Here is a 27,614-nt window from a genome sequence, read left to right as displayed (position 1 = left end):
TCATTTATTTTTTTTTCACTTTGCATAATCCTATATGCAGTGATGTGTGTTTAATACAGTTAAAATAATTTATTGGAAGGTTATTGGAGCATCTTACTGGGAAGAATGGAATACTAGGTAAGCTAGGCTTTATCTTGTCCATTTAACGGCTTCCCTCTTAGAGGAGAATAGAATAAAGTTTACCGATTAAAGGCCAGGTTAAGTGAGGGCAGGTACACACATACAGTTTTTGTGTCTCTGTTACTTCGGCCTGGTGCCTTCACTTGGTTTTGGTTTTATGTGAAGAGCTAGTTTTCATTTGTTGCTTTCCCTTTACCTTTTGTTAGCGCAAAGATTGACTGCATAGTAGCCTGAGTTTGTAGTATGTGTGTGAAAACTTGTGTGAACTTGTGACTCGGTTGGAACTACTGAAACTGACATATTGTACCCAGTTGTTTAGAGGAAGTATGTTATATTTGCTGTTGAATGTGACCTAAAGGGAACTAAAGATGTGTTTTGTTATTTTTTTCAAATTTCATTTATTAGGCATCTGAAGAAGCCTCCCTCCGGGCATTGGAAAGTTTAATGACAGAGTTTTTCCATGATTGCACAACCAATGAACGAAAACGTGAAATAGGTAAGATTATTTCATGTATTTAATGTAATTATAAGCAGCCATTTTGTGAGAGAGGCCTAGTCAGAGAGGCAACAGTAGCTGATCCTGATTCTATTCTCCTGAACTTCGGTATTTTGTTCTAGCTTTCCCACTGTTTTCCAGTGTCTGCAGCACATACTGTTATCTTCTCTGGTCTGTGGAAAAATTCCTGTTCTTTTTAGTTTCAGCCAAGATGGTGATACAATTTTTCAAAAGAAGTAAGATTGGGATAAGAAGAAGCAATTTGTGGGGCACGAGTTCTTTTTTCTTTCCCTTTTGCTAAAACCTGATAAAATTTATGATAAAGATACTCAGGCTTCCAACCTGAGATAGATTTTGATTAGTCTTTCTCCGTCTGGGAGATTTCCTCAGCCCTTTCTAGAATGTGTTGCTGCTGCTTGTGTATAGGTTCTTCCCCTTGTCACATGACTTTCTTGAACTTCTGACTTGTTTTCCTGTGGAGCTAGAAAGTAAAGCATTTCTGTGCCTGTAGTCAAGATTTGAAAATGGTACTTGTGTGATACTAGCTCCTGGAGGCATTGAATCTTCACTGTTGCCTATATACCTTGACTTATGGCAAAAATTTATTCTGTGGAGAGGGAATTTTCTGGCATTTAAAATGTGCATTTATTGAAAAAAAATACTCTCAATCAATAAGCATTAAACACTGTATTATATATCCGGCACTGTGATAGACACAGGGATATAGAGACAAAAATGGTATGGTTCTTGCCCTATTGGGGGAGATAACATGCATACGTAAAGGAATATACAAAATAAAAATAATTTGGGAGGGAGGGCACTAGGAGTTTGGGGAAGGGGAGAGGAATCAGAATTCATGTAGAAGGTAGTGCTTGAGCTGAGTCTTGAAGGAAATAGTATATTTTAAGAGACAGAAGTGAGAAGGGGGTATGGATTGGGTGTGTGGGATAGCTGCTGAAAAAACCTGCAGATGAGAGACAGCTTTTCACTTAGGAGGAATAGCAAGAAAGCCCATGTGTCTGGTGTGCAAGAAGGGCAGGAATGCTTAATAAGGCTGGAAACGTAGGTTGAAGCCAGATTGTGAAGGGGTTTAAATGATGAACAGAGGAATTTGTTTTTGATCCTAGAGGTAATATGGAGCTACTGGAGTTGATTGTGAGTAGGGTAGTAACTGTGCTTTAGCACTTTGGCCATTGTATGATGGCTGGATTGCAGAAGAGAGAATTTGGTTTCAGGGAGACCAAATACAAGTCTGTGGCATATTTCCTATGAGAGGTGGGAGTGGGGGTGGGGTGGGGGTGTAAGAGGGGATCTGAACTAATGTGGTGGTAGCCTTTTGAATAGAGAGAAGATTCTGATTGTGAGATGTTGTGAAGATATGCTTGATGAGAATTGGCAACTGATTTTTTTCCTTTTTTATACATGTTCATATATTTAATACCGGAAAATACCCTTCTTTGTGGCATAATAGCTGTTAAATTCCCACATTCTGACCTCTCAGACTTAAGTTTTTACTGAATAATGCTGTTGTACTTTTGCTATCTTTTTATTATTGTTTTATCATATCTAATTTTCTTATCTGTGACTTTAGAAATAGAACCCTATTAACATTTCCATGCTTGTAGTACAATTCTGAAGAAGCTAAGAATAAATTGGATGTTGCAAATGGCCAATTAAGTGCTCAGAGGTAAAGGAATGGGTTTTCTAAACTTGAGAAGAGTCTAGTTATAAAAATACCAGTGGATGGATGTATTAACCCACTACTTTTTGTATCCATTCTTTGTAGCTACCATTTGTTGAGCTTATGGGCTGGAGAACTCCTTGCTACCAAATCTCAATCTAGGTGAATATCCTCATTTTATACATGAAAGTACAGAGCCTCAGGGAGAGATTGAGATTTACTCACAGTCATACAACTAGCTAGTGACAGAGAATTGAACTCCTGATTTGTGGTCCAGTATACTATCAGACTTCTAAAGCAGGTGTTCTTAACCTGGGGTCTATGACTAGATTTTAGGGGGTCTGTGAACTTGGATAGAAGTATTTCCTTCAATTAGGCATGGAGGCAACAAAATATTCTCAGAAGGGTCCATGGGCTTTTCCAGACTTCTTCATGACATGCAAAAAAGTTAACTTCCACTCTAAAGTTTTTAGAAATAGTCATATAAATATAGGCTGTCGTCTTTTGACCTCTTGAATCTCTCTTTTCCTTTTCTCACTGAGTGCACCCTGCTGTAGGCTTTCATTAGTACTTTATACATAGGTCTCATGGTATCATTCCTTTCCTCAACACTCTTCAGTGGCTCCTCATTTTTTATTGAATAAAGTCTAAACTGTTAATCTTGGCATTCAAGGCTTTCCACAGGCCTACCATTTTAACCTTTCACATCCCTTGCTATGCATACTCCACTCTAGCTGTACTAGGCCTCTTACATTCATCTGGTATTTTTTCCTACCATACCTTTTTTAAAAATTTAAACTAAAATTAAATTTTATCAGTTAACTAAAATCTGTTTTTTTTCCTTCCACCCCACCCCTGTTGAAAAGGAAAGAAAAACAAAGCCCTTATAAAAAGTATATGTAGTCAAGCAAACAAATTCCTACATTGTCCATGTCCAAAAGAATTATGCCTTATCCTGCACTCTGAGTCCATTCACCTCTCTGACAGGAGATAGATAACATGTTCCATCATAAGTCCTCTGGAATTGCCGCCATGCCTTCGTGCACTCCATTGCATATACCTATATGCTCTCCTTATCTTTAATTTTGGCTTTTGAAATTCTACCCATCTTCCTTTTTTTTTTTTACCCAGCTTACATGTTATTTCTTTCATGAAACTTCTTTATTTCTTTTTTCTTTTTCTTTGTTTTACAGTTTATACATGTGTAGTCATGCAAAACACTTCCATAGTAGTCATGTTGTGAAAAACTAAGTATATTTCCCTTCATCCTATCCCGGCCCCCCCATTTATTCTATTCTCACTTTTGACCCTGTCCCTCCTCAGAAGTGTTTGCTTCTGATTACTCCCTCCCTCAATATGCCCTCCCCTCCTGCTTTCTTGTCCCCTTCCCTGCTATTTTCCTGTAGGGTAAGATAGATTTCCATACCCCAATTGAGTGTGTATGTTATTCCCTCCTTAAGCCAAATCCTATGAGAATAAGATTCATTCATTCCCTCTCGCCTTCCCCTGTTTCCCCTCCACTGTAGAAGCCTTTTCTTGTCTGTTTTATGTGAGAGAATTTACCCCATTCTACCTCTCCCTTTCTCCTCCCAGTATAATCTCTCACTCCCATTTTATCCTCCAGATATCACCCCTTCATCTTCAACTCACCTTGTGCCCTCTATACATATAATTTTTATCCTCCAACTGCCCTAATACTCACAAAGGTCTCATGAGTTACAAATATCATCTTTCCATGCAGGAATGTAAACAGTTCAGCCTTAATAAGTTTCTTATGATTTCTCTTACCTGTTTACTTCTTCATGCTTCTCTTGAATCTTGTATCTGAAAGTCAGATTTTCTATTCAGCTCTGGTGTTTTCATCAAGAATTCTTGAAAGTTCCGTATTTCACTGAATGACCATTTTTTACCCTGAAGAAGTATACTCAGTTTTGCTGGGTAGGTGATTCTTGGTTGCAATCCTATCACCTTTGCCCTCTGGAATATTATATTCCATGCCCTCCGATCCCTTAATGTAGAAGCTGCTAAATCTTGTGTTATCCTGATTGTGTTTCCACAATACTTGTATTGTTTCTTTCTGACTGCTTGCAATATTTTTTCCTTGATCTAAGAGCTCTGAAATTTGGCTACAATATTCCTAGAAACCTCTTTATTTCTATCTCCCACTCCTTAAAAGCCTTATTTCTTTTCTCTTGCCTCACCATTGTACTTACCTTCTTACATGAGTAATATATTAAGGTTATGTGATTTTTTTTCAGGCTGGAGAGCCACCCTGAGGTGCTTAGAGATTAAGGATCACATAGCTGGTGTCAGAAGGCAGATTTACCGAGAATCACCACAGATAGTGTCAGAAACTAACTGATTTTGAATACAGGCCTTCCCAATTCCAAGCCTAGGTAGGTGATGTAGTTGATAGAGTGCTGGACCTGGAGTCAGGAAGACCTGAGTTCAGATGTAGCCTCAGACACTTACTAGCTGTGTGACCTTAGGCAAGTAACTTAACCACTGCCTGCCTCAGTTTCCTAATCTTTAAGATGGGGATAATAATAGCAACTACCTTGCAGGGCTCTGGTAGGATCAAATGAAATGATATTTGTAGAGTGCTTAGCATAGTTCCCGTTTCATAATAGACACTACATAAATGTTAGCTATCATTATTGTTGTTATGGTTGTTTTCCAGGTCAGTTTTTTTTTTTACTTCAAATATCTTGCATTTTCATTTTCTTCTGTCTTTTCAATCTTTTGCTTTTGTTCTGATATATTTCTTACTGTCTTGTGGAGTCATTGATTTTTGTTTTATCTCTTCTAGTTTTGGGGAAGTATGTTTCTTGGGTGAGGTTTAAAACTTTATCTTCTAAGCTTTTCTCCTTCCAGTTCTTTCCTCCAGAGCTTTAATTTGATTTTAAAAAAAATTTCTTGCTTCATTTCTTCTCAGCATTTCTGCAGTCTTTGTGGAAAATCAATTTTTTTTGTCTCTCTCTTTGTAGTTGTTATAGAGTTAGATTTTCAGTGCTTTTTGGTACCATTTGATACTTTTAAAAATGTACTCATCTTTCTCGCTTTAGCTCCTAAATTGGAGCTTTGTGTTAGAACCAAGCTCCTCCCCCTGCTACATATTTGGTTGGGGTGGTTAGTAGTCTTTGGTTTCACGCTGAGGCCCATGTCTTCTTCCTGGCTTTAGGCCCTCTTGGGTCTTTGAGGTGCAGTGTGCTGGATCTTCGGGGCCTTCTCTGGCGTCTCTGGGACAGGGTGTTTGGGACCTAGGAGACCTGGTCTGAGCACTGTGGTACCACTGCAGGTCTCTTGGGCTTCCAGGGTCCCCATCCTGGGGCTTTCTAAGCACTGTGCACCTTTCTCAAAAAAATCCTCCACTTCTTCTGCCTCTGAACACAGAACCTTATAGGCCACAGGTGTCTTATCTTTCTGGCCCTTGCTGTGCTTTGGAGGGTTGGGGAATAGTGGCATTCCTATTGTCATTGGGCTTCCTGCTAACTTATTTGTTCAGTTCTGGAGTGGAAATGTCACTTATTGTATTTTCTCATTGCATTTCTTTTTTAAAAAAATATATTTTTAACATTATTCTCTCTTTCCCACTAGCCTCTCCCCCACCTATTAAGGAGGCAAGCAATATGATACTCATTATACATGTGAAGTCATCTCATTGTATTTGGTCTTGTGTGAACTTTAGAGTTTTATCACCAGTTGGTATGAGGAAGCTGGGCAGCCTGTTGCCTATTCAGTTATCCATTTGTCAGGAAGTCTGGGGCAAGATTTAGACTCATATCTGTCCTGACTCAAAATCTAGTGCTTTTTTCACTATACCATACTGTGTGCTTTTTATTTTTAGTAAATACATATTTTAGGTGTATTTGTCTGTGTCCTCCTTCCTTAGTGTATTGTAAAGCCATTCATTCCTTCAGCAGCATTGAAAAACAAGTGGTATGTGTAGAGCATTTTATTAGGTACTAGGGAAATATGAGGATAATTAAGATATGATTCCTGTCATTGTAGAACTCATAATAACTTAGTAGGAGGGGATATAACACTTAAACAACAATATGCGATTTTATAAGATAACTTGTGAATAGACAGTACATGTGTGAGAGGTTGAAAGTACCATGTGTTGTCTAAGGCAGAAAAGATATTTTCTGACTGAAGGGAGATGCCTTTGAAAAGGGTTTTGAAGTGTTGATTGGATTTCCCGACTGGTGATAGTTGTTGGAAGCCCATCCAGGTGAAGGCAAAGATGTGTACAAGGCACAAATGCAAGAAAATGTTGGAGTTGTGCTAGGGATGGCTGTTAGACCTGGAAAGAGAGGATGGTGCAAAGTTGTAGGGAGTTTTGAATGCCAGGATAAGGAGTGTGGACTTAATTTTGTATCTAGTAGTGAACTACTGAAGGTTTTGGTTAGATGCACAAGATCAGATTTATACATGAGGACAATGAGTTTGATGGTAGTGTAGAAGAAGAATTGGAGAGTAAAGATAATGATTGATAGGGGAATGATTAAGAGACTTTCCGTTGTTTAGGCAAGTGGTAATAAGAGTCTGCTAGGATGGTGACAGAGTGAATTAAAAAAGGGGGATGGCTTAAGAAGTCTTGTGCAGATAGAATAAGTTATAGAATTGGTGACTGGTGACTGAATTCATGTTCATTATTTCATATGATATAGTAATTTCTCTTAAATTCATGTGCCACAATTTGTTTAGTCATTCCCTGATCAATGGGCATCTGCTGTGTTTCCAGTTCTTTGCTACTACAAAAGGGACTTCTGTGGATATTTTGTTGTATGTGGGACCTTTCTTTATTTGACATCCTTGGGAGTGAGCCTTGGAATGTGATCTCTGTGTCAAAGGGTATAGATATTTTAGTCATTCTCTTCAAATAATTCCAAATTGAATTTCAGAATAGTTGGACCATTTCACAGCTTCGCCAGCAATATGTTAGCATACTTGTCTTTTGTCAGCCACTTCAACATTGATTTTTTCTACCTTTTCTCATATTTGCCATTTTCTGAGTGTGAGGTGAAAGAAACCTCAAAGTTTTGATTTTCATTTTTCTTCTTAGGGATGTTAAATGGTTTTTCATACAGTTAATAGTTAGCAATTATTCTTTTGAAAACTATTGTTCACATCCTTTGACGCCTTATCCTTTAGGGAAAGGCTTACTGGTATTCTGTATTTTTGCGGGGGGGTGGGGGCAGCTAGGTGGTGTAGCGAATATAGAGCTGGGCCTGGAGTCAGGAAGACTTATCTTCCTGAGTATGTGGCCTCAGACACATGCTAGCTGTGTGACTCTGGGCAAGTCACTTAACCGTATTTGCCTTAGTTTCCTCATCTGTAAAGCCTCATCTGTAAAATGAGCTGGAGAAGTAAATGGCAAACTATTCCAGTATCTTTGCCAAAAACACCCCATATGGGTCATGAAAAGATGGACACCAGTGAGCAACAACAGACAATTTTTTGGGTTAATTTTACTAGTTTTTGTTAATTTTGTTAATTTACTTTATGTCTTGGATTAGCAAGAGATATTTGGTGTGAAGATTTTCCCCCCTATTTAACAGATGTTCCTTATATCATAGTTGAATTGATTTTAAAAAATTTTAGTGCAGAAACTTCTTATGTAATAAAAATTTTATCATTGTGATTGCTTCTGTTCCTTCTTTATTGAGGCATACTCCCCCAGGCATAGTCATGAAAGGTAGCTCATCTTATTCTTTTTTTTTTTTTTGGGTGGTTTGACCCTTTATATTCTTGCTTAACCATTTTGAGCTAATGATGAACAGTGAAAGATGTTAGTCTAAACCAGTGGCTCCCCATGCTTTTTTATCCGCAGTCCCCTTTTGACAGTAATTAAAAAAATGTTATGAACCTTCAGGGCAATTTAATATATTACCCATAATATTCTGCAGTTATCTACTGCTTAAGGCACCGTTAAAGAATTCTTAACGGTAACTCTTTGGACCATTGTCTCAAACCCCCAGGGGAATTGCCAATCACTAAATATATAGGGAACCGAGTGGTCTGAACCTAATTTCAGCCAAACTGATTTCCAGTTTTCTCAGCACTTACTGTCTAATAAGGAGTTCTTCCCTGAGTAATTTATGTTCTTGGATTTTATTGATTGGTGGGCACTTGTGTTCAGTTGTTTCTACTTCTTCCTTACCTAGTCTGTTTCATTGTTATATCTTATTTTACCTATACCAGATAATTTTGATAATTACTGCTTGATAGCCTATCTGAAGTCCAGAAATACTTATTCTCATTATGTTCTGTCTTATATTTCTTGTTCTTTAGGTCAGGGGTGACTGTTTAGAAACTCAGTGTGTGGTGAATTTAATCAAACTGTGTTAACTCAGAAATACTGTTGCAGAACCTTACTACTTTACTTCACTTTCCTTCACCCCTAGATCTTCCCCACTCCTCTCTCCACTCCTACAAAGCAAACAAATAAATAAGTAAGGTGAACTATGTTATTGATGAACTTGTAGGTTCTGACTAGAGGAACAACTTATTTGAATGGTGAGTGAGGAGTTTCGGAAACTGTACTTAGTTTAGACGTGTGAAGCATACGGAGACAGCATTTTGAACCCTCTAGAAGACCCACAGTGACAATATCAATGCTTTAGTTAAGTTTGTTTAAGAACAAAACGAAATTAAAATAAAGTTCAAATGTCGCTAGTTGTTTCTAATCTTTTTTACCCTTCCAATTTTTGTTTCACCTGGGACTCCCTTTGGATCTTCTTTGATAATTGTAACATCAACTGTTACAAATCAGTCTTTTTGTATCCACCTGTGTTTTTAAGAAGTTATTTGGGTGGCGCTGTATCAGCACATGGAGTTCTTGAGTAGGCAGAATGCTTGCCTAAGGGTCTTTGCAGGAAAAAAATCTATTTTTTACAGTGGTAGGGCAAAGACATGTTTAGTGCTTACCTGTACATGAGCCCTCTTTTAGTTAATATTTTGTAGTCAGGATCTTCTGGCTTGTCTTCTTTGAAGATTGTAGGTAGGGAGTTTTCTGTTATGCTTATATGTTGGTGAAACTACATAGGGAAAATTATTTGGGAGAAAAAAATCATCTGGTATTAAAATAGATTTATAAAGTTTTGTAACCATTTTTTTTTGACATTTTAATTTTTCCAGAGGAGCTTCTGAATAATTTTGCCCAACAGATCGGAGCTTGGAGATTCTGCCTCTATTTTCTCTCTAGTACACGGAATGACTATGTAATGATGTATAGTTTAACGGTTTTTGAGGTAAGTTTTCAGATAGTTCTGTTCTCAAAATTTTGTGTTTATTTTGCCTTTGATGTTATTTCAGTAGTATGTATTTCTTTTTGTAAGTCTGGCATTTGTAAACACGTGGTTAGAACTTTTGTTTAAATACCTCTCTTAAGATGACTGAGTCTTTTCCAGTCGGTAGGGAACAATGGAAGCTGAGGGTAAGTGACTTTGGCTAGAGTCAGTGTTCATGTGAACATTTAACTTCATAGTTGAAAAGTCAGTAGTTTTTGGTATGATTCTTTCCAGATTTTTGTGTGGCTAACCCACCATTTTAAATTTTAAGATGATTCGTACCTTAGAAAAGATAAGCAGTTTTACTTTGTTTTAGTGTTGTGATACATTTAATATTGTAATCTGCACATTTTAAGCAGTCAAAAATAAGGACTGTGATTCTATGGCAAATTTAGAACGTACTTTTCAAATTGGACACCATTGGGTATTATATGTAGTAAAGTGGAGGTGAGGTCTTGCATGCCTTCTTTGTCATGGAGTAAGTATTGTTCCATTTTACAGTTGAAAAAAGATGAGTGAGTAGCAGCTATATGCCCTGTTCATTCCTAATCCAAATGCAAAGCTGAAGGTCAGTGTAATTCAGGTATTTTGGAAAATGTTCAAATGAAAGTTTTATAACCTCTACCATGAATCAGATTTTTAATCAGTCTGTGTAACCTTAAATTTTTTCAGGTAAGAAAACTTCTATCATTTTGTTTAGTGATTAAAGTCAGTTATTTGCATATGTGGTTTGCCTAACATAAAGGGTATCCTCTTTGTCTTTTAGAATCTGATCAATAAAATGTGGCTGGGAGTCCCATCCCAGGATAAGATGGAAATCCGAAGCTGCCTGCCCAAGCTCCTTCTAGCTCACCACAAAACCTTACCTTATTTTATCCGAAACAAGCTCTGCAAAGTTATTGTTGATATTGGCCGCCAAGATTGGCCTATGTTCTACCATGACTTTTTTACAAACATTTTACAGGTAAGAATATGCCTAAGGAAATCTGATGAACCATTTTAGGAGTTTTGAATATCTTATCCTGAGAAACTTGTTGTACAGGTTGTTTCCTTCTTGGCTTGTAAAGAAGTTTTAAGATTAAATATTTTAGGAATACATTAGCAAGATTTGTATGTAAGTACCTGCAGAGAATAATGTGCAAAAAGTAAGTGGGAAATTTACTGGATTACTTCTGTGAGCAATATTAGGGTCTTTTAGTGACTCTCTCTTTAAGAATGCCACTGTTTCATTGTACACAGTAACAGCCACATTGCAGGCACATTGTGTGATGACTAACTTTGGTAGACTTATCTCTTCTTCAAAATGCAAGGATGTAAGACAGCTCCAAAAGACTCATGATGGAAAATGCTGTCCATATCCAGAAAAAGAACTATGGACTCTGAATGCAGATTGAAGCATGTTATTTACTCTCTCTTTTTTTTCTTTTTTTATTTGTTTCTTCTCTCTTGTGGTCCTCCTATTGGTTCTAATTCTTCTTTACCTCATGACTAATGTGAAAATAGGTTTAATATGAATGTATATGTTGAGTCTGTATCAGTTTACGTGTTGTCTTCGTTTGGGGGGAGGGGAGAGATGGGGAGAAAATTTGGAACTCAAAATCTTATGGAAGTGAATGTTGAAAACTAAAAATAAACAAATTTATTATTTAAAAAAAGACTACCCCTGTTTCATTAGTCATAGAAGGGAGTGGCCAGAGTAAATAGTAAGGTGCCAGGAGAACAGACAGGACTTATTCAGTAGCTTAGCAGTAGCCGAATCTCGGCAATATAAGGTGATCTCTGGCATTTGTGCTAGGTGTTTTCTGAGAAACCTACTGAAGAATGGAATGTATATCAGTTTTGTATTTTAAAAATTTCAAACTAAAAGTGTATTGTCATTCATCTTTTATAGCCTTAAGATATCCAGGGAACAGCTTTTGATTTTGTTCTAATATTTCTTTCTTCTTCTTCTTCTTCTTTTTTTTGTGTGAGGCAGTTGGGGTTAAATGACTTGCCCAGAGTCACACAGCTGATGTTATGTATCTGAGGCTGGATTTGAACTCAGGTCCTCCTGACTCCAGGGCTGGTGCTCTACCCACTGTGCCATTTAGCTGCCCCTTTGTTCTGATATTTCTTTCTATCTCTAATGGAGTCCCTGATTTCAGTTTGATATATTTCAAGTTTCCAAGGATTCCATTTACATCAGACACCCTCTTGCCTGGGAGTCTTGTTAGTATTTCTTAATCAGTGAAGGAAGCTGACTCTTGGCTTTTTAGTGTTTAGGTATCTCACTGGAAGCCTCACTACCCTTTTTTAGTGAGGCAGTTGGGGTTAAGTGGCTTGCCCAGAGTCACACAGCTAGTAAGTGTCAAGTGTTTGGTCTGAGGCTGGATTTGAACTCGGGTCTTCCTGACTTCAGGGCCAGTACTCTATCCACTGCTCCACCTAGCTGCCCTTACCCTTTTTCTATTGTCCATCTTTGTTACCAGTTTCCCCCTTTCTCCCTATCTTATTGATTCATTTCAGCAAATATTTTTCATAAGCTTATTGGCTTAAGTACAGGGGAAGAGAAGTTTAGATAAGACATAATATTTGCTCTCCTGAAGCTCAGAGTCTAGTAGGGGCAAAAGACATCAACACAGTTAACTATACCATAGTGGTGTCAAACTCAAATAGAAATGGGGACCACCAATCCATACATAAGGATCCCTGCAGGTTGCATATTAACTTAGTTTTAAAATGTAATGTTATCTGTGTTTTATTATATTTTTATTTATTTTGTTAAATATTTTCCCAATTACATTGTAGTCTGATTCAGGCTGCAGGCTGGATGTTGAAGGCTGTGGACCTTGTATTTGATATCTTTGCTCTATAACATTACATAAGTGTGTTTGAGAGTTCCAAAACAAAATGTTGTTACGTGACATCTGAGGGGGAAAGGGTCCTTATTCCCCTGGGCTTATCATCAAAGGCTTCATGGAGGAAGTGGCTTAAACAAATGTGTAGCTTGAAGAGAGAGAAAGTATGTGTCAGGCTTAGTGAAGAATGTAAAGGCATATACGTTGAAGAGTATAAGATATGCTCAGGGTAGCAGAGGGCAATAATCCAGTTTGCTATACTATAGAGTTATAGAGGAGAGTATTATGAAATAAAGTTAAGAAGGTAGATTATTCCAGATTGTATAGAGATTCTTGAATGCCAGAAAAAGAAATTTGAGTTTAACACAGTAGGCAAAAAGGAGCCACTGAAGATTTTTGAATATAGCAATGTCATTATCAAATATTTTATTTTGGCAGTAGTATGTATTGTAGAGGGGAGAACAGAGAAGGGAACATCTGTTAGAGTTCAGTAATAGTCTGTTCAGGTAGTAATAACAGGCTATTGTAGTAGGATATAGAAGTCAAGATTATCTTTTAAACATTTGGAAATGTGGATTTTTTAAACTCTTGCCTTTGTAACTTGAAAATATTTAAAATAAAATATATTTGTAACTTTAAATTGAATAAACACTGTATTTGGGAGTATGGAGACAGATTTTAGTTTCACTTTTGCCCCTAAATAGCTTTGTAATTTTGGGGAAGTCATTTTACTTCTCTGGACTTGTTTCTTCATGTGTAAAATGAAAGGATTGTACTAAACTTTAAAATTCTGTGATTGTTAACTTTCAGTGAGAACTAGCATATGGTTAGTATTTACAATATGCAAGGAAAGACTGCTGCTTGATTATTGGCATTTCTGGTAATGAAGCAAAACTTTTTATCAGATATAACTGCAGCAAAGCAAAACCGGTTTTAGAGTCAACTTGGTTATCATAAAATCTTTTGAGTCAACCTACTAAAAAGTTTTTCTGATCCAGTTTAAGTCATGGTGAGTTTTCAGTTTAAGTTGGAGAATTTGCCAAATTATAGTAGTTAATTAATGCTAATGAAGAGTCTTAGCATAAAGAAAACTAATAATTCTCCTCCCTCTTCCCCCAATGCCCAGGTCAGCTAGCCTCATTTCATTTGGCTAGCTCTCATTGTTAGAGCATTTAAAAAAAAAATCAAACCTAAATCTGCCTCTCTGGCCTCAAGTAGAACAAATCTATTCCTCCTCTAACTGAAAGCCCTTCAAATACAGTTTGTTTGTTAAATACATGACAGTTGTCATGTCCATCCTAAGTCTTTTCTTCATTAGGCTAAGTTTTCATATCCTTAAGTTAATCCTCATTTGGAGTGGTTGATTTGTTTAATGGGTTTTGTTTAAAAATTGAGAATCACAGAATCCTAAGGGATGAAAAGGGACCTCAGAGGCTATCAAGTTCAGCCTGTTATCTGGATAAGAATCTTTTTTTTTTTTTTGGTTGGGCAATGGAGTTAAGTGACTTGCCCAGGGTCACACAGTTGTAAGTGTTATGTGTCTGAGGCCGAATTTGAACTCAGGTCTTCCTGAATCTAGGGCTGGCGCTCTATCCACTGTGCCACCTAGCTGCCCCTTAGAGTCTTGTTTATAATATACATGACAAGTGTTCATTTAGCCTTTGCTAGAAAACATATCAGCCCATTCCACTGTTAGGAAGTACATCAAGACTAGATTTGCCTTGTGTAACTTGTACCCTTTGATTTCATTTTCACCCTCTTGGATGAAGCAGGATAATAAGTAAAAGTATTCTTTTGTGTGGTAGCCTTTTAAATACTTGAAGATAGCTATCATTTAGTCTCTAAGTCTTCTCTTCTCCAGTTTATTTATATATTCCCAGTTTGACTTCTTGTCAATATGATTGGCTGAATGAGAGGCAGATTGCCCAGCTCCCACATATGTACTTCAGCAAAATTCTGAAGTTTGCACCGGAGAGAATAATGATCAAATATTCAGATGGGAAACTGCAGTAAGTGACTCCTTCTAGCCCAGAACTTCACAAGAGTTATCCAGAAGTACATGGGCAATGGGAGAGAATATCTGTCCAGATGACTAGTGTCAGCACAGGTTGGTAGCTACCTAGCATGACCAGAGGTAAGACTCATGTAGCCTATAGGGCTTTGTGACAGGAACCAATAAGAATAGAGAGCTCACATGAGAAAGCTTCAAGATAGTCAGAAAGTCCCATAATGGTTAAAAGGCCCCAGAGTATGGACCTTAAAAGCCCTGGAAAGTGACAGTAAGTTGGGACCATCTAGTTATCTGCAGGGTGCTATAGTGATCAGACTAGGTTGCCAGTGAGATGCTATAGTGTTCAGGCTGGGATACCTGAGGTGCCCAGGGCCTCTGAAGGCTCTGACACTCTAAACCGAAATGCCAGAAAAGACCCTGGAAATCTAGCACTCTGAACTTCAGTGATCTAGGGGAGCCTAATCCAGGGCAGTGGAGGTCAATGAAGAAACCCAGGGGGAATGAAAGCGTGACCAAACAGGGCTGACCCACCCCACCTAAAAGCATCAGTGGAAAATGGGGAGTGGGGGTGAGCCTGATCCTGGCATGAAGCTCTAGTTCAGGAACTAAAACTAGAGAACCAGAGCTGGCTAAATCAAAATATTGACCAGTATTAAAAATTATTTCAAATCTATTTATTCCTCCAAAAGACACAGTAACCTTATAAAAACTACAAGCAGACTCAAAGGATAAAATAGATTTTCAACATAGCCTATATGAATACCTAGAAGAAATCAAATAAGAAATAAAAAATTTAATGAATTCTGTAGAAAAAAGAATTGGTAGGAAAATAAGTAGTAACTTGTGTTAGTCTCCCCTGGATCTTTGAAGTTTCTGCTCTTGGGCTTTCAAGGATTCAACTCTGGGCTTTTAAACCATGATGGGATGTGATAGGCCTTAACCAAGAAATAGACTTCCTGAAAATTAAAACAGATAAAAAATTAATGTCTCTACAAGACAGCAAGAAATACTTTAATATTCAAAAGATCAAAATCAAAAGATTGAAAAAACAGAATAAATGAAAATGTAAGCCATCTGACATAAAAAAATAACTGACCTGGAAAGCAGATCAAGGAGAAATAATTTAAGAATCATTGGACTTTCTGAAAACCATAATTAAAAAAAACTCCCCCAAACTGGATGCTGTATTTCTAGGAATCATTGATGGAAACTTCGTGGCTCTTTTAGAATTGAAGGCAAAGTAAATATAGAAGGAACCCATTGATCATGTCCTAAAAGGTATCCCAAAAGGAAAAATTCCAAGAATATCATAGCCAAAATCCAGAACTCCCATGGCAAAGAAAAAATACTGCAAGCATCTAGAAAGAAGTCCTTTCATTTTTAAGGAAGCACAGTCAGGATCACACAAGATCTGGCTAATTTAATTAAGAGTGAGAAGAGATCTTGGAATACAACATTCCAAAAGGCAAAAGGGAGAGGCTTATAGCCAAGAGTAAATTACCCTGAAAAATTGAGTATAATCCTACAAGGGAAAAAAATGACTTTTATTGGAATAGAAGACCTTCAAATATTTCTTATGAAAAGAGTGAAGCTGAGAAAGAACTTTGAAATGCAAACAAGAATTCAGAGTAACGCAGCAAGGTGAACTTATTTGAGCAATTGGAAGGAGCTGTAGGTTGATGTAGTGTTAATATTCTAATGTGGAAGAAGAAACAAGTGTTCCTTCAGAAACTTAATGATTTCAAAGAATTTTGAGGAGGATTATATGAGAAACATGGGTCTCAGGAGAGGATTGGTTCTGTTCTGAGGGTTTGAAGGGTGAAAGAGAAGGGAAGGTGAAAGGAATACACTATTGTAGAAAAAGAGGAAGAAATGGGGAGGGGGCCGTATGTGGTACTGGCTGTTTCTCGTGATTTGGGTGCATGAGAAGAAGAGGAAGGCAGGGGAGATTGGGCATCAAATGAGCCTCACTTTTTTTAAAAATTAATTTAGTTTTAGTTTTCAACTATCACTTCCATAAGCTTTTGAGTTCTAAATTTTCTCCCCTTCGCTCCCTGCCTTCCTCCCCAAGATTGTGTGCAATCTGATATAGGCTCTATGTGTACATTCCTGTTAAACATATTTTTGCATTAGTTATGTTGTAAAGAAGAATTAGAATCAATAGGAGGAAGCACAAGAGAGAAGAAACAAAACAAAACAGGCGGAACAAAAAGAAAGAGCAAATAATATGCTTCAGTCTGCATTCCAACTCCATAATTCTTTCTCCCGATGTGGATAGCATTTTCCATCATAAGACTTTTGGAGATGTCTTAGATCCTTGCATTGCTGAGGAGAGCTAAGTCTGTCAAAGTTAGTCATTGCATAATGTGGCTGTTACTGTGTGTGACATTCTCCTGGTTCTGCTCATTTCACTCTGTTTATGTAATTTGATATGAGCCTTTCCAGTTTTTTCTGAAGTCTGCTTGCTCATCATTTCTTATAGCACAATAGTATTCCATTACATTCATATGCTTGTTCAGCCACTCCCCAATTGATGGGCATCCCGTCAATTTCCAATTCTTTGCCACCACAGAAAGAGATGCTATAAGCATTTTTGTACATGTGGGTCCTTTTCCCATTTTTATGATCTCTTTGGGATGCAGCCCTAGATGTGATATTGCTGGGTGAAAGGGTATGTACATTTTTATAGTCCTTTGGGCGTAGTTCCAAATTGCATTGAGCCTCATTCTTATCTGAAATGGAGAAAGGAGGATTGAATGGAAAATCCTCCCCCCCCCACACATACATACATACATACATACATACATACATACATACACACAGAGTGAAATAGCTTGGTGTACAAATGTATGAAACTCAGCTGGGAAAGAAGTGAGAATAGGGAAGGGATAGGGGATCTAATAATACTGCCTCTTAGATTGTTGGGAAGTGACTGAACAAATTATAATATATGCATGTTATATAGAGTGTTGTGCTGTAAGAAATCATAAAGAGGCAATTTCAGATAATCCTGGGTAATGTGAAATTCTGCACAATGAATTGAGCAGAACTGGAGAATAATTTATGCAAGGACAACAATTTTGTAAGAAAAAACAACTTTGAAAGATTGATGCAATGACCAGTTTTGTGTCCAGAGGTCCTGGGATGAAGCACGTTAGCATTTCACCGTAGTCATACCCTACACACATCCCAGTGATTCTGAATCCCTGTAGGTCATCATCCAAACCCTATTCCTTATCCTCTACCACCTGATTCTATATTCCTATCACCTCTCAACCTTTTCACCCCAAAGTTCCAACTAAATACCGCCCTCCCATTTTACCATGCCCTCCGAAATGCCTGTTCCATAGAGAACAAACTTCCCTTCATCCTATATCTTTTCTTTTCCCACTCCTTCCATCTTCCAGATGTTATTGTAACCTGGCTCCTTCCTTTTGGACCCTCCTTGTCTTTGTTTCCTCAGGGCAACAAAGATGCAAACTATCATAACTCTCTGTACTCAGCCAGTAAGCTGAGGGCTCTTTAAAGCCTATACTTGCATGAAACTTGTCTGTTTGTAGCTTCTTAGGAGTAGATTATTTCAGCTCCTAATTTAAGAATTTTGTATTTAAAATGAGGTAAACGTGAATGTGTTTTGAAAAGTTAGTGTCATCCAGATGTAAGATTATGTGTTTTATGTATATATAACTTTTTGCAGATTACACTCGCACGAAACTGAGTTTTACTTTGTTTCAGTAATCTGTTTTATGAAAATGAAGTTCATCTGTAGATTTCTTGCCAGCCTTTATAAACTTTCTTCAAAACATGCTTGTGTTTTATCCTTTCAGTTGATACAGTCCCCTTTGACTACTCCCCTTGGACTGATCATGTTGAAAACTACTTCAGAAGAGCTGGCGTGCCCCCGAGAAGACCTCAGCGTGGCTCGAAAAGAGGAGTTGCGGAAGCTGCTATTGGACCAGGTACAAAATGTACTTGGACTGCTTACAGGTGAGTGTGATTACAGTTTTGCAAAAAGCATCCAGCTTGTGGTGACTCAGAGGCAGCACTGAGAATTTGTAAGCCAGCTAACATTTTCCTAAAGTAAAGCCCTTTTTGTTTGTACAGTTTGTTGTCAATTCAGTGGTTTAACTTTTTCTAGTTAGAAAAAAAGTTAGATGTAAGGATGCTTTTAAACTGAATCAGGAATATATTAAAATAATTTGATTGAAAGGGAGTTTGGTAAAAAGTGGGACGGACACTAGACAAATATGGTTGTAGACAATTGAAAAACAAAGGTCATCTTGCTCAGGGGAGAAGTTTTTATGGAAGAGAAAGCATTTGAGGTTAGCTTTAAAGGATAATTATTATTCAGTAGGCAGAAAGTAAAGGAGTGAAGGGAGACTATTTTAAGTATATGGAACAGAGAGGGTTAGGGAAAGCTCTGAGGTTGCAAGAATAATCCATGTTGGCTACATCATCCATTATATGGAGAGTTAAATGATAGTATATAAGGCTGGAAAGTTAAGGAGGAGGAGTGTAGTTGTGAAGGGCCTGATAAGCAGTGGAATTTAAATGTTACTCAGAAGTAGTCAGGGAAGCTCATGAGCATAGAGGAAGGACATGACCAATATGTGTATGAGGATCACTGTACTAGGTAGGAGAAGGGAATAATAAACTTTCTTGAGGTCTCCTCTTCTTGGATTTTGTCACTGCTGAAGGAAGCTTTGGGTCTTCTGTAGACCCTGGAAAAAGGAGATGGGACAAAAGTTTTGTGTGTGTGTGTGTGTGTGTGTGTGTGTGTGTGTGTGTGTGTGTGTGTGTGTATGAGTATGATGCTACAAAAGTAGCATTAAAATAATTATTTTCCTTAATTTTACAAATGAAGAAACCAAAGCCAGGTTGTTAATTGACTTGCTCAGAGTCACACAGGTAGAAAGCAATCAAGCTAAGATGTGAATTTTAAGTTCCCAAATCATTGCTCAGTAAGTCTTCTTATGCTTTAATAATGTTTACCTTATATCTCCTTCAATGACTTGTAGAAGAGTCTACACAAAGTATGTGCTTAATAAATGTTATTTATTTCCCCCATCTACTTCTTTGTGTGTACCCTGAGTATTGCAAGTTAGCCTTGATAAAAATCTTGACATCATTTCTACTTTCTAGCCATCGCATATATCCATTCCTGATTCATTCCTTCAAAATCTCTCCCACACTTCTTTATTTTATTTCATTTCTCTCCCACCTCCTTCTTTCTTTGCTGTCTGCTGATTTGCTCACCTATCCTAAAACTTTATTCTGATACAGTTGTTTCCTCAAGCCATCATTCTTTGTTATCTTTTACTCCTTATTGTTTCTACATCTTTACCATCCAGTTGCTTCTCAACCCTTTCTAGTATGGCTTCAGATCTTACCAATCAACTAAATGTTCCCTCTTAAGGTCTCCAGTGGCTTTCTTTAGTTTCTATACTCTTAGACCTTTCTGCAGTATTTGGCACAGTTGACCATTGCTCTTTCTTGAATATATTCTTTTCCATTAACTCCAATGACATTCTTCTCTGCTTGTTCTCTTGCCTGTCTTATAATTTCTTCTTGGTCTTCACTGGTTCAGTGTCCTCCTCCCAAATGTTAAATATGAGTTTCCCCCCAAGGTTCTTCTTTTGACTCTGTTCTTTCCCTACATGCTTTTCCTTGGAGGTAGATAATCGTCCACCCTTTTGATTTACAGTTATTAATGCTGTGCAGATGACTCCAGAATATGTGTGTGTGTGTGTGTGTGTGTGTGTGTGTGTGTAAGATTTATTCAACTCCAACCTTTACTCCGATGTCCCTGGCAGTACCTCAAATACATGTTGTCCAAAACTGACCTCTTCTCGAGTTCCTTCCCAAACTGTCCCTTCCACTAATCATCGCTATTGTGGATAACATCACCATCTCTCAGTCATGTGGGCTATAAATCTTGGAGTTTTCTTTTATTCTTTGTTTTTCACCTATGCATCCAGTTGGTGGTCAAGTTCTGCTGAGTCTTTTTTCATAATATGTCGTGGATCTAAAAGTCATGATGATGTAGTGGAATTTGGATTCAGAGGATGAGGATTCAAGTGAGGGCTCTGCTGACCTGTAAAATGAGGAGGATGGGCTAGAAGTCCTTCTGGTTCTAGATCTATGATCCTATGGTTCCTTTTCCCTTAGCCTGGTTACCACCTTTGTTTCAGATCCTTACCACACCTAACTTAGCCTACTCTAATTGTCTCCTCTGGTTAGATAGATTCTTTCTTCTCTAGTTCATCCTTTACACAGTTGCTAAAAATAATTTTTCAAATTGACAAGACTGATCATTTATTTTACTATCTGCTCAGAAACTTTTAATAGCTCACTATTGACCATAGGATATTATAGAAGTTTCTGCTTAACCTCCTGTTATTTAAGGGCTTAGCCTGCCTTTCCAGCCTCATGTCACATTTATCCCTCTCACTCATGCTCAATTTAAACTCTAACCCAAACTGAAATACTTGCTGTTTTTCATTCTCCTGCCCTTTACCCCAGTTCTGTGCATTCATGCATTTAATTCCCCAGTCCTTCCCCATCTCTGCCAATTGAAATCCTTCAGGGCTGAGCTGAAGTACATCTCCTCGCTGCAGCCTCCCTAATTTACCTCCTCTCTCCAAGTAATGTCTCCCCGATCTGATTTCCCTAGTGCTCGACTTCCTTTGTCTTTATTATGTTGGGTCTTATTTGTGAACCTTTTATATTCCAGTGTTCCCCTCCTCTCCTTTCCCCTCCCCCAGTGGCATATTCATTCTCTGAGGGCAGGGGTTGTTAATCTTTTTCGTCTTTGTTTCATTGTGTCTAGCACAGTACTTTGATTTATTATAGGCACTTAAAATGTGGAGTGACTGAGTATTGTTGCCAGATTAAAACTCTTTCATTATGTTACCTGCAGTGGCTCCCTTTTGCCTGCTGCTAAATCAAGTCTTAGGATCATAGGGTTGGAGAAGTTGAATTCAAAGGTCTTTTCCAATTCTAAATCTATGATCCTATGAACACTTAATTTATTTCATTATGTACTAATAGTATTGTTTCATGTGTGTTAGTTTTCAGCCAGTTTTTAAACTCCTTGAGGGATAGCAGTTTTATCTCAGTTTTGTAGCTCCCATTTCCCTGCCCCCTCCAACCACAAGTTAATGACTAAAATTACTACCTGATTAATCTCTCCACCATCCTTCCTCTCTTCTTCCCCCAACCTTCCTTAATACATTTTTTATGGCAGTTGCTTAGATCTAGTTTATGGGTTCCTTAAGGGCAGGAATTGTGTTTTGATTCTTTTTGTCCCCATCATTTAGCACAGTGCTTGGCATATAGTAGGCACTTAATAAATGTTGATTGACTACTAAATTGTATTCCCCTTTTGCAGGTATTTTGGAGACCATTTGGGACAAACACAGTGTTACTGCTGCCACTCCACCACCGTCCCCGACTGCAGGAGAAAGTGGTATGGTTTGCAATACTATGATATCCTTTTGTTGTAAACTTAGTATCTTGGAGCAGTATCTTAGCCAGATCAGTCAAGATGGTAACTTCCTTGACTTTTTTTTTACATGTCTTTTCTAACTGCCTATAAGGAGCTATAACAAATGTATAGAATCATAGATTTAGATCCATAATGCTCTGTAGAGATTTATTCATTTTATAGATGTGGAACGCATGCATGTAGTCACTGACAGAGTCAAGATTCAAATTCAGATCTGCTTCCAAATACTGTAACAAAAACTTTTCTTCCTCTTAAATTACATCTAAAAAAAGTGTTCTCTTCCATTTTTTGCTCATTCTAAAAAAATGCATTTCATTTATTTTTGTTGTGAATTTTTAGTCCCAGTAGTTTGATACCTCTGGACTTTTGCTTCCTCCCTCAGTCATAGCATGCTACCTTTTCCTTGCTAAAGCCAGTAGGCTGTGAGATTGACAAGTCAGTTTTATAGCTCCGAATTGAAATTGCTCAGTAATTAGCCAGCTCACAGATTGCCACATTACAGTGCAGTATACTTTTATCCTGGCTCAGAGAACCAAAGATGGCCAAAGCAGATTAGAGCATTGTACAGTGTGATTTATTTTGTTTTTACTTAGACTCATATCAGTTTTGTGTTGCATATAATTTGAATAAAAACCTGTGCATTTTCAGTGGTGGTCAAATAATTCTAAGTTATGCTTATATTTGACAAGTAAAATTTTGACCATTTTCAAGGATGGGCAGAAAGAAGAAATTTTGTTTCTGAGCATTTCTTGTTTTTACACCAAGTGGTCACAAAAGCTTTTCAAGTACAGTAGTACATCCTGTGAATTGGCACTTCCTCTACAGTAAAACTTGAAGTGTTTTATTAGAATTATTTCTACATCTTTCCCATAAGGAAAAGGCCTGTTGAAATTAGACAGCTCTAGCTCAGATTGTTCAATTTAGTTTAACATTTGAAAAATTGAGTTGTGAGAAGTTTATGATAGAAAAAAAAATCTAACAGAGTTTTGTGAAGACTGCTTTTATTGCAGATACTTATTTACTCTTAACTCCATTTATCAAAGTGCCATTACATTGAAAAGAAGTTCGCTTTAGAGAATCTTAGATTATATTAAGAAGTTACAAGAAAGTTTTATACAGCCGTGATGAGCTTTTAATTTTAGGGTAGATATATACAACTTAAAAGATTCAGAAGATTGATTGATAGAATAAAAAATAAAATAGAAACATAGTTTTAAAAGTGACAATTTTGGTTTCTTTGGCACTTAAAGATGCCATTAAACTCTTCCTTTTTGTAGTTTGCAAAGGGAAATATTTTTGGTAGTTAGTGTGGTATGACTTTCAAACTATATGGATGCAAATTTTGTTATTAATATAATATTGGCTGTAGAAATTAACTTGATTAAAAGGTTTTTTTTAAATGAAAGAACTATATGTACTAGTTGCCTCCATTTAGTGTTATGTGCTGGTTACTAAGCAGCTATGTCCAAAGAAACCTGTTTTCCTTGTGACATACAAGAGAAAATTAATTTGTTACCACTTTTTGAATTTATGGTTGTGGGAAATGTTAAGTGTAAATATACAAGTAGACATTTCTGTATAGGCAAAATAAAGTCAAAATAGAAAATAGTAGATATATCATTTTTACTTAGAATTTGCTCCAAATCTTGAATTTAGCGCAATATAGTTTGAGGAACTGGTCTCAATAACAAGCCGAAGGAGTTATGTAATCCCACGACTTCTCTTCCTCCTTTTAAAAAAGGAAAAACAAAAAACTCATAACATTAATTTGTTATGATTTTTTTCCCCTTTTTTTAAACGCTTAAAAGGGGGAAGGAGTAACTTCTGCAGTATTTCCCAAAAGTAAGTCTTCCAGATGAGGTCATCAGACCTTGCTTCATTATTTGATTACAGTGTTGATGACTTAACATTGTCTTTCAAAAAAAAAAAAAAGAAGGATGTGCTCAATTAGTTGGGCATCTTTTGGTCTGTCAAAATCCTAAGTTAAGCTGTGTAACTTGGAGATTAAGTTCTTCTCCCACCATTGGCCCAATTGCAAAGGAAAGCTATGTGTTAATTTCTTTCATCTTAGATTAAGGATTCATATTCTGAGAAATACTTGTTATTTGTATGAATAAATTTAAGGGTGCTTTATTTTTCTTTCTTGTTGAATCGAATCCAATTTAATTGAACTGAACTTAATTGAACTAGAACTATGCCCTCTTATTGTAGTTTCTGAAAATACCACTGAAGTGTTGCCTAGAGTGCAAGTGATAATAACTTTCCTTTCCTGCCCCTCAGTCAGTCTCCATCTTTATTATTTATTCATTCATTCATTCATTCATTCATTTATTTTTTGTTTTCAGCATTCACTTCCATAAGATTTTGACTTTAGAATTTCTCCCTCTCCCTTCCCTCCTCCCTCCCAAGACAGTGTGCAATCTGATATAAGCTCTACACATACATTCCTATTAAACATATTTTCACATTAGTCATGTTGTAAAGAAGAATTAGAACCAATAGGAGGAACCACAAGAAAGAAGAAACAAAACAAAACAGGCAGAAAAAAAAGAGCAAATAGTATGCTTTGATTTGCATTCAGACTCCATAGTTCTTTCTCTGAATGTGGATAGCATTTTCCATCATGAGACTTTTGGAGATGTCTTAGATCCTTGCATTGCTGAGAAGGGCTAAGCCTATCAAAGTTAGTCATCACAGAGTGGGGCTGTTACTGCATACAGCGTTCTGCTCTCTTCACTCAGCATCAGTCCATACAAGTCTTTCTGGGTTTTTCTGAAGTCTGCTTTCTCATCATTTCTTACAGCACAATAATATTCCATTACATTCATATACCACAACTTGTTTAGCCCTGAATGGTACTTTAACAAAATTAGCAAATTTAATTTAATACCATATTTAACAGCTTGGCTCTCTATTTACCTGTTTAGATTCTGGTTTAGTTATATCAAATTTGGCTTCTGAGGTGCTTTATCTAATTTCTTGTCTATATTTTTTAAAAATAGTATCTAATCTTTCTGATTCTAAGTGTAGAATACAGGATGAAAACTGATCTGTGGAACTGAAGGAGGAGCCCTAGTCAGCCATTGATAAAACTGGCTGTAGCAGACGCAGGATGTGATAGGAGGAATATACTGTTTATTCATCAGGCCCTAGGAGGATTCCTTAAGTCTTTTCTTGCCAGAGACCTTCTGTGATCTCTTTGTTCGTCACAGCAGGTGGAAATCACAGAAAATGGAAACAGAGCCTACAATCTTTTAGATGAGGTGTCAGGTTGAGAAGAATAAAAACTGAGATACTTTTGGAAGATCAAAAATAAAAGAAGATGAGCTCCTCCTTACGGACACTTTACTGGCAGACAGTGGGTCTGGATCTATAACCATGATACTTTTCATTTCCATTTCCTCCCTTTAAATGATGGAGGAGTTTTATGACATCCAGCACACCTTTCATTTTTCCTGGTTTGATTCCTTTTGTTGTGGTCACTTTTGACATTTGCTTCTTGCTCTGAGATAGATTTCTCCCTTCCTGTTGGTAACGTTGTTTGCTTCAGAATGTCAAGATTTACCATTTCACTGGTTTGAGTATCCCTTTGCTGGTAGAGAGTCTTTCTGTGTTGATAGTCTTTGTGAGTTGTTATGACTGACAGTCATTTACCTAGTCATGCTTTTGGTGATTGAACTTCTCTGAACCTAGCTAGGCTGGTTCTGGCTAAGATACATATCCCGTCACAAGCATTGGACTTGAAACGTTTCTAGATTGGGGAGACAAGGGAACATTACTCTTCTTCTACTAAGAGTCATCAGACTAGGATTTAAGTGGGTGGCGATGTTTATTCTTTTTATATATTTGTGTTCTTTCTCCTCTAGGAAGCTACCTAGAAAGCAGTAGCAACTTAATTTTTTTTTAAAATTCCAAACTTAGACACCAAATAAAATGGGTATTTTCATAAACTGAACAGAAAGAAGACTATACATAAATCTGCAAATTTCTTATGTACTACTTGCTTTTCTTTTTAAATATGTAATACATTTGAGTGTAACTTTCACAGCTGTCCTATATATCTCTGATTTTTTTCTGGCCTTCTGTTCTCTTGACATTAAAATTTTTTTGTTTTATTTATTTTTTTCAGTATATCATTAAAATTGTTCTAGTTCTCCTCACTTCAGTCTGCATCAGTTCATGCAAATCTTTCCAGTTTTCTCACAAACTATACTTTACATCATTTCTTACAGCACAATAGTATTACATTATGTTTATATGGCATAATTTGTTTAGCTGCCCTCCAGTGCAGATTGTCTCCTTGTTTTCCACTTCTTTGCCACCACAGAAAGAGTGGCTAAATATTTTTGTACATTTGAGTCTTTTTCTTCTTTAACTGCATAAGTTTTTGTTTGTGCAAAATTGTTTTACTTTTGTGTAATCGAAACTTCATTTTATTTTTTGTGATCTTCTCTTTTGCTTTAGTCATGAACTCTTCTTCTGTCCATAGATTTGCAAGGTAATTTCTTCCCTACTCTTCTAATTTATTTCTGATATTACTTTTCTATGTGAGTCATTGATCCATTTGGAGCTCATCATGGACAGTAGCTCTTTGATGGGCCTGGGAAAACCAGGCGGAACTCATGTGTGGAAGCCATCCTGCTCTGAAGTAGGAGCTGTCTGTCTGCAAGACTTGATTTATGGCTATTTCTTGCTGTTTACAACAAAATAATTATATATTTATTGAGGGATTCCTCTTGGGCCAGCAACTTTTCTTTCTTTGTTGGCTCTTTTCTTAGCATCTACCTTACCATTTGTATTCTTATTTCTCTTTCAACCTCCATGCCTCACAATGCTGCCTTTCATCTCTGCATGTTACCATATTGAGGAACACAAAGGGAAAACATTGAAAGAGAAACCAGTGTAATTTTGCCAAAGTTGCATAGAAGTCATTTTTTTTTTAATTTAGAGCTGGTTATTTTTAACTAGTTACACAAACCGTTGTCTATAATGCTGGCTAGAATTTATGTTTCCCCAGTATATGTTACTTAGGGTAAGGTAGCACAGCCAGTACATGACTGATGTTTGAAGATAAAACATACTGGAGAGTTGGGAAACATAAATCAGATTTAGATGAAACTAAATGAATTTATCATCTGAATCTAATAGTGTATATAGGATTTCACACCCATAATCCCCAACCTCTCCTGGTGCGTTATCCACTGTGCCATCTAGCTGCCCCTTATTTTCTTAGTTCTGCTTACTTCACTTTACATCATGTCTCCTTACACTTCTCCGTGGTCTTCATGTTTGTTTGTTTTCTATGCTGCAGTAATATTCCATTACATTTGTATTATCAATTTATTAGCCGTTCTGTAGTCAGTGGGTTTCTAATTCATTGCTAGTTTTTTTCTTTGCTGCTACAAAAAATTATACCATATAAATATTTTGGTGTATGTGGAGCCTTTCTTTTTTTTTGCTTTGTCCTCTTGGGGGTATATACTTAACAGTGGATCTTTGGATCAATGAATATAGACATTTTACTTACTTAAGCATAATTCCAAATTATTTTCCTGAATTCCTGGACCAATTTAGCATTCCACCAATAGCATTTTAATGTGCCTGCCTTACTACAGTGTCTCAAATATTGACTAGTCACATCTTTAATCATCCTTGCCAATGTTTACT

The 27,614-nt window shown here is 37.0% G+C and overlaps 1 protein-coding gene across 1 annotated transcript in view; it reads left to right on the top strand.

Annotated features, from left to right (window-relative positions):
- Window positions 1–27,614, top strand: part of XPO6 (exportin 6) — a 120,003-nt gene that overhangs the window by 7,725 nt on the left and 84,664 nt on the right. Inside the window, exons 2-6 of the mRNA XM_021006374.2 lie at window positions 526–616; window positions 9,441–9,553; window positions 10,359–10,556; window positions 18,268–18,427; window positions 21,831–21,908. Coding sequence (XP_020862033.1) covers window positions 526–616; window positions 9,441–9,553; window positions 10,359–10,556; window positions 18,268–18,427; window positions 21,831–21,908 — 640 coding nt within the window. The remainder of the gene's footprint in view (window positions 1–525; window positions 617–9,440; window positions 9,554–10,358; window positions 10,557–18,267; window positions 18,428–21,830; window positions 21,909–27,614) is intronic.

Source organism: Phascolarctos cinereus, unplaced genomic scaffold (assembly GCF_003287225.1).
Source record: "Phascolarctos cinereus isolate Bilbo 61053 unplaced genomic scaffold, phaCin_HiC Scaffold_4;HRSCAF=312, whole genome shotgun sequence".
In the NCBI taxonomy this organism is placed as follows: Eukaryota; Metazoa; Chordata; class Mammalia; order Diprotodontia; family Phascolarctidae; genus Phascolarctos; species Phascolarctos cinereus.
This window is presented reverse-complemented; position numbering and strand designations above follow the sequence as displayed.